At 40.7% G+C, this 9,739-nt stretch overlaps 1 protein-coding gene across 1 annotated transcript in view; it reads right to left on the reverse strand.

Moving 5' to 3' along the window:
• The window catches only part of DOCK1 (dedicator of cytokinesis 1), a 316,870-nt gene that overhangs the window by 251,472 nt on the left and 55,659 nt on the right, over window positions 1-9,739 (reverse strand). The window contains exon 24 of the mRNA XM_035890418.1: window positions 494-564. Coding sequence (XP_035746311.1) covers window positions 494-564 — 71 coding nt within the window. The remainder of the gene's footprint in view (window positions 1-493; window positions 565-9,739) is intronic.

Raw genomic sequence — 9,739 nt, forward strand, 5'->3', positions numbered from 1 at the left:
GGCCCCCCCAGTGCCCAGCACAGGGGCACGGTCCCTGCCCTGCTCCTGCTGGCCACACCACTCCTGATACAAGCCAGGATGCCGCTGGCCCTCTTGGCCACCTGGGCACCCTACTGGCTCATATCCAGCCCCCTGTCGACCAACCCCCCCAGCTCCTTTCCCGCCGGGCAGCTTTCCAGCCCCTCTGCCCCACGCCTGGAGCGCTGCCTGGGGTTGTGGTGACCAAATTGTTGTGACAAGATTGTACTCAAGAGGACTGCAAAGTTTGTCAAGACATTTATGAGACCTTGATGCTGTACATGTTACAGGTTATTTGTGTAGCCCTAAAAATATTTGCAAGGCGAAAAACGTAGCAAAACCAAAGTGCTGTAAGTTCTCAGGTCATCATGTTTCATTGCCTCTGTATATATTTTTATATACGTGTGTGCATACATGCATGTAAACTAGAGATCTAGATAAAGTTCACGCTACACATTTCATTAACGCTACTCACCTGAGTTCTTTTGGATCAAATACTAATTTCACATCATTGACAATAGCTGGCAAGTATTTAAGTGCTGCCCCCTAAAAAAAAAAAATAAAAAAACAACAAATAAACGAGACTGAAATTCATATATTCTTAAAGGTGATGTGAAGGCTGCAGGACGAGCCTCACGCAGGAGCAGGTTGCTTTGGCTTAGCTATAATCTGTGGTTTCAGCTGAACCCTGTGCCTTGCTCTTAGCATATTCTTTTGGGGGTAAGTTACCTAAACTGAAACTCAATGAAATTTCTAGATTTAACAGATTTAACCAGAAGAAAGAGGCACGAAAGATTAGTAAGCTGGGACAACTGACAACATACACCAAAATTAAGAGACTTGTAAGCTCCTTCTAACACGTTCTAGAAACCTCTTGGTGTCTCAGTACACAACTAAGATACGCTCCTCTAACCACTTTTTCCCCATCTTCTGTAGAGCTGAAGAAGCACCTTCTCCTCCTCCTCCTCAGCCATGCTGCAGTTGTTTGGGTTTAATTTAACCTCCACTACTTAAAATTGAAAGCAAAATGCACAATTTTCATTTTTCCTTGCAGTAAATTCTTGGTAGCCACTCATGAAACTGCAGTTCTTTCTAATTCCCCTTCAACTTGCAGTTGTCTCTCCATTTCACAGTAGATAATGGAAGGATTCAGAAGATACAAACAGATGTTTGAGATTTTAACTATTCGTAGTCATTTTAACTAAGTTTGTTTTTCCATTTCTTTGTAGCAATTAGTAGTTTGTTATTTCTGCAGCAAACATTCTCTTACAGGCATCCTGAGCAAAAATCCAGTAATTAATAATTACTGGCCAGCAATTTAATGCAATCATGCCGTGGGTTAGACAATATGTAATGGACCTCTAGTAACACCATGGGTAAAAATCACTTGGTCTACACAAACAGTAATTTCAATGCAGTAAAGTTGGGGGTTTTTTTCTTCACTTGCGAATGGATTTAAATGCCCTGTTTCAAATAATAGACAAGAAAATGTTCTACCTAAGAACCCCTAAGGCCAAAGCCTTTGGTTTTAATCTTAACCTTACTAGCTCATGCACAGGCACTATTCTTACTGAGGTTCCTCAAGCTCTTGCATCCACTGAGCACCAGACTAGAAGAAAACCCACAGTAATTCAAATATCAATCACAGCCGGACTTATTTTGCTTTCCTTTGCGTTTTATTGAGACTATCAAATGGTTTGATTACAGACCTAGTTTGGCCTCAGAAGGGGGAACGATCCATTCCCCATACGAGGCGTTTCTGTTTGTGGGTTTAGCGATTAGCGTTTGCGGTTCCCATCGATGAGAGCGCCGTGTGCTCCCAATCCTTTTGCGTTAGAAAGAAGACAAGCCCTCCTACTTTTCTTTTTTAATCAATACTTTTCTAGTCTGAAGTCCATGACGGACCACGTGAGTAAACTACACAACTCCGCGGTCAGAGGAATTCAAGAGACAGAAAAATTGCATTCAGCAGCAGTTGTTAATAGTTGGAAGAGCCACGGGGAAACACTCAAGGAGCGATGCCTCATAGGTACATAGAAAACCACTTGTCTATTTTCAAACAGCTACACTTTTCTGCTATAACCCTGGTAATTTTAATTCCAGTTCCACCATTCTTGAATGCACGAGGTCAATTGTTTGATTACAGTCACAAGGGACATCTCGGCCCAAGTCGTTAAGAAAAAAAAAAAAAAAAAAAGGGGGAAAAAAAAGTTTAGAATCTACTATCAATGAAATACTTTGTCCTTCCAGCTAAAAATACAAGTAGCATTAATGATTAATATGTACTATTTTAGAGCAAAGTTCAGGTATATTATACAGTATAATTATTTTAATTAAATCATTTGCATATCTTTAGATAAGATTAGCAGAGATACCAGCGATACAAAATATGCCTTTTCTTGAATAATGTATGAAGCAGTTATTAATTTACATATTTCTCAATAAAAATGCAGATTAAAGTGATTTTGGTTTGATAGTTTAAGAAAGCCTGTATCCGTGTCCAACATCACACCCAAAAGCACCAATTCAGGCAATTCTTTTCTCTAGATTATAAAGCACCACTGGATTCTTTAGGAATTTTATAAGCTTTGCTATTCCAGCGTGTACACAAGCGGCTGCGAGTGAGCACTGAACATAGCCCTGAAAGTGTCACCCATCCTGGAGGAAAACACTAGGCTGCAGCAGGTGAACAAACTTTTTTTAAGTATTACATGATTTAAAATATTAAATATTAATATAAATATTAGTATAAATAATAAAAATAAAATAGTCCATTATTAAAACTTAAGCACACCCTTCACTCGTCTTCAGATCAGCTCGTATATTCCTCTGCAAGGTGAATGTACAACTTTCTTTTGCAGTGAATATTCAGTCTTACAGAAACATTGCCAACAGAGCAAACAAAATATGCAGGGCAAGACTGTTATAGGACACGTTCAATTCTGTTCTCAAATCCACTCTAACAACTAGGATTGAGGAAATACCCTACGTTTCCCACCACTACTTGCTCAAAAAAAAAATAATAAGGTGCATTTCCAGTGTCGATACTATTTGGTGTTTGCTGTTCATTAAAAAACCAAGGTGGTGGTTTTTTTCATCTCCTGAAACGTTCACCGAAATAGCACAAAAGTGGGGAAAAAAAAAAAGTTTTGACTTCAAAAGGCACTAACAGATTCTGCTTCTACAGAACAAACTCTTCAGGAGAGAACGCAACCTGTCAAATGACGTTCGCCAGCGCGGGACGCTCGCCAGCGCTTGCTGACCACTTCTGAAAGAGCAAAACCCAAACACGTCCATAGGTTAGATGCACGTTTCAGAGTGTTCCAGTTTTTATTCATAGTCCATTTAAACTGTCAAGCTTGATCATCAAACATTTCCACGTATGCTTAAAGGACTACTTACATGCTCAGAAATCAAGCTCATAACTGTAATTATGCAAATGGTCCCATTATGCGCACGCTTATGTGTTTTGATGGATGAGGACTCTTAATGACCAGTTATAAACTGCAGCCATCGCTGTGTTTTTATTTGCTTATCATTCAAATGCATGTAGCAATAAATGTTTAGTAACACATACTAAAAATGAGCTCGCATCTTATATCTTGAATTAAAATTTCACACTGTGCTGGCACAATCATTAAAATTAACACTTTAATGACTTAAATTAAGTACTATCGGGTAAAACTTTACAACATCAATTTAAAGCCTGTAGCTGCGATAATTATCAGCAAACCTAGGTTTTACTTTACGGACAAACCAGTTAAAGTTTAGTATCTTAAAATTTAAAGAAAATTGTGGAAGTATATTTCCCAATTTCAACTGACTCAATTCCCAGACAGACAGCATGCTCAGACAAGCAGACTCTGCAGCCCCATGGTTAAATCTGTATCTGGGTAATCTTGAGGTCTACTAAAATGACTTTTTGTTGTAGAAGAGCAGCTCTTACTGTAGATTTTATTTTGTTAGAAGGTGCAGCTTGAAAGCAGATCTTTTGTAGCAGTAGCACAATCGCAATGCTGGTAACTCCCAGGATATTGAATACGTAAGTGAGAAATATTAAATTCAACAGATAAAAAAAAAAAACACCTCTTCTCATCTTTTCATATAACATCAGGAAAAGACAAATAAGCAATCTGTTTTGGTTTTTTTCCATCGAAATAAATTACATTAGATTACTTTCCACTCTCGACCAGCACTGGACAAAGGTTCAAATTCCTCATCTCTGCAAGAAGTACACGGCAAACTAAAGCAAAATCTTAATTTCATAGTTACACAGTGATGCCTAAGAGACTTGAAAATTCAAAAACAGCATTAGAGGAGATACAATAAGGAAAACCCTTAATTCTCTCCTTTTTAATCAAAGAGGTTTTTCCAATAATTGCCATGTGATCACATTAGATACAGATACAAAGCTGGAAATATCAGTCTCACATACTCAGGCAATAATTATACATAGTTTCAAGCTGGGCTGCAATAAAAATTTTACTGCCCAAAGGAGCTTCTCTCTTTGTGGAAAGCGAGTGACAAATCATTACTACCCTTACCAAGTTACAAAAACATTAATTTTAAACACTGCAAAGCACACAAGGTAGCAACGGGGAAGAACGAAAAGCAGAGAAAGCAGAAACGAGACGGTGCATCATACGAATAATGGATATATTTTCCTGTTAATGAGTTAAACGTCTTTGTACGCTCACTGTTACATTGACTCTCGGGGTATTATGAGATTATTTTTTTTATTTTTTTTTCCTGGGATGTGATTCACATGCGAGTCAAGGATGGGCATGGCGTCAACAAGCTCACGTCAGCCCGCGAGCTCACTGAAGGCTGGAGATTACATCTCATCCCCGAGTTCCTCTCTCTCACCACACACAACCATTCCCTCAGCTGTGCACTTACACAAACACGCTCTAACTTCCCCTTTACGATTACCCTATCTACGTACGAAAGGCGTTACACCACGGCCGAAGTACATACATATGGAAAGAACCATCAACTGACACTTACTAAGCGAACCAGCTGCCAGTACAAACTACTGAACTGTGAAGTCGATGAGCGCAGTGCTTCAAGGATACCCTTCCAAACTACAAAAAAAAAGGCAATTAAGTATGCCAAGAAATAAAACTCACTAAGTGAAAATAATAAGGTCCAGAAAAGTCAAAGCTTTGCCTTAAATAGAATAAATTAAGCAATAATTGATGGTCACAGTTCTCTGCACAGCCAATACAGAGGACGAAATTCCTAGGTTTTACCGTCCCACAGAATAATTGCAACTTATTCCTTAAATCATCACAACCACCTCTCTATCTAGAGCAGTCACCCTTTGCAACCTTTAAGATAAAGTCATTGATGTGCTTATAATGACTTAACAGCTAACTGCGTTTTCCTAAACTTCTTCAGAGCTAGCAGGTAAATAATGCAGGGGTTTTTTTTCATGCTGCAGAAACAAATCCAGTGATGGCCTGTATCAATGGATCAGTTGGGGGGAAACCCATCAGACTTGGTTGAGATGACCAAGAGCGTTAGGAGGAGGCGTTATTCCTGATGGCAGCCCCTCTGAATAGCAGTGAGGGGTCCATTGCAGTGCCCATGCTGCCACCGCTCTCTTTTGCCTGATGGTTCATTTCCAGACAGGTTTGATGAGGCAAGCATGGGTAAAGAATGGGACCTACCAAGAGGAAAACCAGTGCATTCCTCAGATCCAAAGGTTCAAGGAGTTTCTGCGACTAAAAATTTATGCTAAGCCAGCAATTTAGAAAAGACTTTATTCTGAAAGGAACTTTTTCTGGTATTTTTTTTTGGGGGGGGGGGGGGGGGTTATATAAACTGTGTAAAATAAGAGTAAGCTTCATTTATTTTTGAGAACAACAGAAAGAATCCCCAAAACCCCAACCTCTAAAATGACCTGGAGGATCCACCTTACAGTAAAGTTCCCAACTTTTTCATTTCTTCATGAAGATTGGCACCTATCTCCCAGGAAGGGATGGGAGGACAGATACACACCTTTCCTTCATGTCATTAGGCAAATGTAAGCACCTCAACCTGGAAGTTTTGGGACTCCCACCAGGGCCCAGGCAACTTGAATCCCTCTTCACGCCTAACAGTTTCCTCTTGGACATCATGTAAGCCTGTCCTCCGACCCCAGCTCACTTCAAGCCCTCCCTAGTTTTAAATTGGGAAAAGACAAAAGACAGACTAAGACAAAAGACAGACTACCACTACTCAGTGGAGTCCATTCCTGCAAACCTTTGAGCTTGCTGGAGTTGGCTCCACTCGTGAAAAGCAGCGTTACCGTAAGCGTTCGGTCACCAGTGCCCAAAGCCACCTAGTCCACCTTTTGAAAAGCTGCTTTGATTATCGTTGTCAATCGTTACCAATCCACCATACGAGCAAGCCACGAAGAAGGCATCTACACTCAGAAACGTGTTTCAGAAGCATTACGAGGTTAGAGCATATTTTGTACCCCATTTGGGGACGTAACTGAAAGGCGTTCCGTCCCAAAGCCAGGCAGCCACGCTGCAGTCGCTGCGTTTGTAAGCATCTCCATTGCTTCGGCACACCTGGTAGCCGTTAGTACATCTGACGGTTTGTGGAATATGAGAAGTGATACTCTTAAGACAAAAATTTTATTTTCCCACAATCAAACACCCTGGTGTATTAGCACAAAGCTACGCTAAAAGGGGACCAAAAATACGGCGCTATATTGCACCACAGCCACCTCCTGCCACTCGATAGAAGGCACTGCCTGCAAAAACACTTCTTGGTCATACTGAAAGCACTCTAAACTAAGGTAGGGTAGCCTTGCTAAGGAGCTTAAACTCATTGCTGATATCATTTTGGATAATACATAAAAGCAATGGGAGTTTTATTAATTTGCTTTTGTTTACTACACAGTTGAGAGTATTGGGCAATCTTTTCATTAATACAAACCACAAATTGCTACTGTGATAATAACTCTGGGTCACTGGTAAATGGAAACAAAGCAGTACAGAGTACAGCAAAGCACGCTTGCAACAACAGAAAATTCTTTTATCCCATTCTTGGGTTTATACTGACAAGGAACGTCAAAAAAAAATGGTTACAAAAGCTTCTCTACAGTAGCTGCTTAAGAAAACTGCAACACTAACTTAAGGTTGTCATGAGATTGAGCAAATGATGTTTGCAAAGAATTAAACAAAATGTATTCTGAATAGTGTACTACAGGTTTTGTCTAAGATTCAAGTTCATCTCTTTGTACTACATAAAAGCAAAACCACCTAATTTAAAAACGTCATTTTCTCAAGTCATTCATTTCAGACATCACACCCAGCCTCAAAATTAAGCATAAAATCTCTTTGCCAAATATAGTATATTCCTGTGAACTCTTTTGTTTGATGAAGCAATAAATTTGTTTTACCTGACTGAATTTGTACATGATTTTAATGTTAATTTCCATCTTTTGTGTCATTCAACACAAAGCACCTACCTTCTATAATAAGCATCATCCTGGATGCCATTCTCAAACTCATCAACCCAGCCAAATTGGGCCCAGTCAGCAGCTGGATAAAACGCTTTCCAGCAATGCCTAAACAATATTTTCCAATTGCCCCAGTCTGCAGCAGTCATCATTCCAAATGATGGAACCAGCCCCTCTGGCACAAAATCCAGGGGAAAAATGGCACAAGGCGTTATCACAAGTAAAGCGGCATTGGGCTTTTCTACAGATTATTGTGTTTGTCGCCACTGCAACAACAGACTTTCCCAAATAGGCTCTAAGAGACACGGAAACCTCAGTCCATGGTCACATTTTATTACTCAGCTAATTTCAGACGATGGTTATAAAGCATTCAACCTGTTGGAAAAGCCCTGCGGACTAAGGCAGTCTGTTCTGTTTTCTTCTTAGGTACCTCAGCAGCTTGTAATGTATTTCCCTGTCTTCATTTAAAAACTTTTCTGTGGCTTTAGCAATGAATGCTTTAATATTAGAGTAGGAGAAAGTACGCTACGGATACCGAGAAACACACAGCGTGTGTTCAAAGTGACAAGGATTATTAAAAAACCACGCGCACGCAAGAGAATTTGCATTAGCGAAACGTCATCTTCCGTGCCGGCTCTCTGTGGTCACATTACAGGATGATTTTATACACACACCTACTTTATCAAGAGCATTTAAAGCACAGAGAACCAACTCGGCTAGCAGCCCATCTTTTTTTCAGCCCTCCCGAAGAGCAGCCCAAAGCCCCGCGCAACAGCAAACAGCGGAGCAAAGCGCAAGAACCCTGCTGAGAATAGCTCGGCTCCCTCCTACAAACACAGCCCAAATCAGACAGTCCCCGTAAATTCGATGCAGCTGGCTCAACTGCCCTCATTTCAAAGAGATGCAAGAATAAATCGGTAGGAAACATTTGCATTTTTATCTAAACTTGAAACATCACACTAGGATTCAGCTGAGCTGACGTTTAAACACTGAAAGGTTAAGGGAATAATTATCATGCACCAATTAGCAGAAAATAAGAATAAAACCAGGAAAGCTCACTGCGCTTGATGAAGTAATATAAATCAGTATATTAAAAATACGTGCACGTACCAAATGCTGCGCACCTTATTTAATCAAGTAATTCTTAAAATCAAACTGATACTTGAAAAACACAAGTTTAATCTCTCTACTTCTCAAACTGTTACTGCAGCCCACTACCGCTCATCATGCAAGAAATTTTTTTGTTAGTAGAAGGACAACCAGAACATCTGTCAGCTCAAATCCCTGTTTGAATTCCCCTCTGCAGTTTGGACAACTTCACACCATGAAAAAAAAAATCAGGTGTAAAAGGTGGCCTCCGAATGCCCGGCTCTGCTGCAGCCAACACTGACATATAGAAAATAAACACCGTAAAAATTCTATTTAGTTAACTAACTATAAAAACCAAACGCTGAGTTGTTTTGAATGCCGTAATTTATGCCATCCCAGCTTCCCAAATTCAAACCTATGGGATTGACTATTGCTGCCTTTATAGCCTCGGATGAACGTGGGTTTCATCCATTCTTACACCTTCATGTGTTGATTGCAACGTATTTGAGTCCACTAAGCAGTATAAATGGTAGCAAAGCTCTGCTCAAATCGTGGTCCCAGAATACCTGGGGTTTTCCCAATTTGCTGTAAAATTAAGTAGCTGAAGCATACACCTCAAATTTAAAATACCCTTTTAATAACGTTTTTAAATTGTTCTTATTTTGCAATCCTGAAAGCTCACGGAAGGAAACAGACCTTTGCACTCTGAAAAAAATACGGGTTCTCCCATGCACACGCTCCGCCAGCCGCGACAAACGTCCACCTTAAGGACAAGGTGACCGGTTCTTCAGCCACAAAGTCACCACTAACTGCAGCGAGAGGGCGGGCAGCAGCCCAGAGCCAGCACCGGGGCGTCCTTCTGAGCCCCCTCCTCTGCCCAGCAGCACGTGGGAAGCGGTGAAGGAGGGAGAGCCGACCCAGATTCGCCTCTTCCAAACTCCAGGGCAACCCCAGGCTTCTTGGGGGACCCTGTGCAAAAGATCAGGCCGATGCCCTTCCCAGCCATGCGACCGGGAGAATCAAAGCATCCTCAGTAATGCAAAGCACGATTTGGGTGCAGTCGGGGATTTTGCAGACAGACAGGGCTTTTGCTCCTTTGTTTGTTGCTTTTTTTTTGTTTTCCCTGTGAAAAAATTGAATCAATGCTGCATACAGTTACACCTACTCATAAGCAAC

Source organism: Egretta garzetta, unplaced genomic scaffold, assembly GCF_000687185.1.
Source record: "Egretta garzetta isolate BGI_Z169 unplaced genomic scaffold, ASM68718v1 scaffold152, whole genome shotgun sequence".
NCBI lineage: Eukaryota > Metazoa > Chordata > Aves > Pelecaniformes > Ardeidae > Egretta > Egretta garzetta.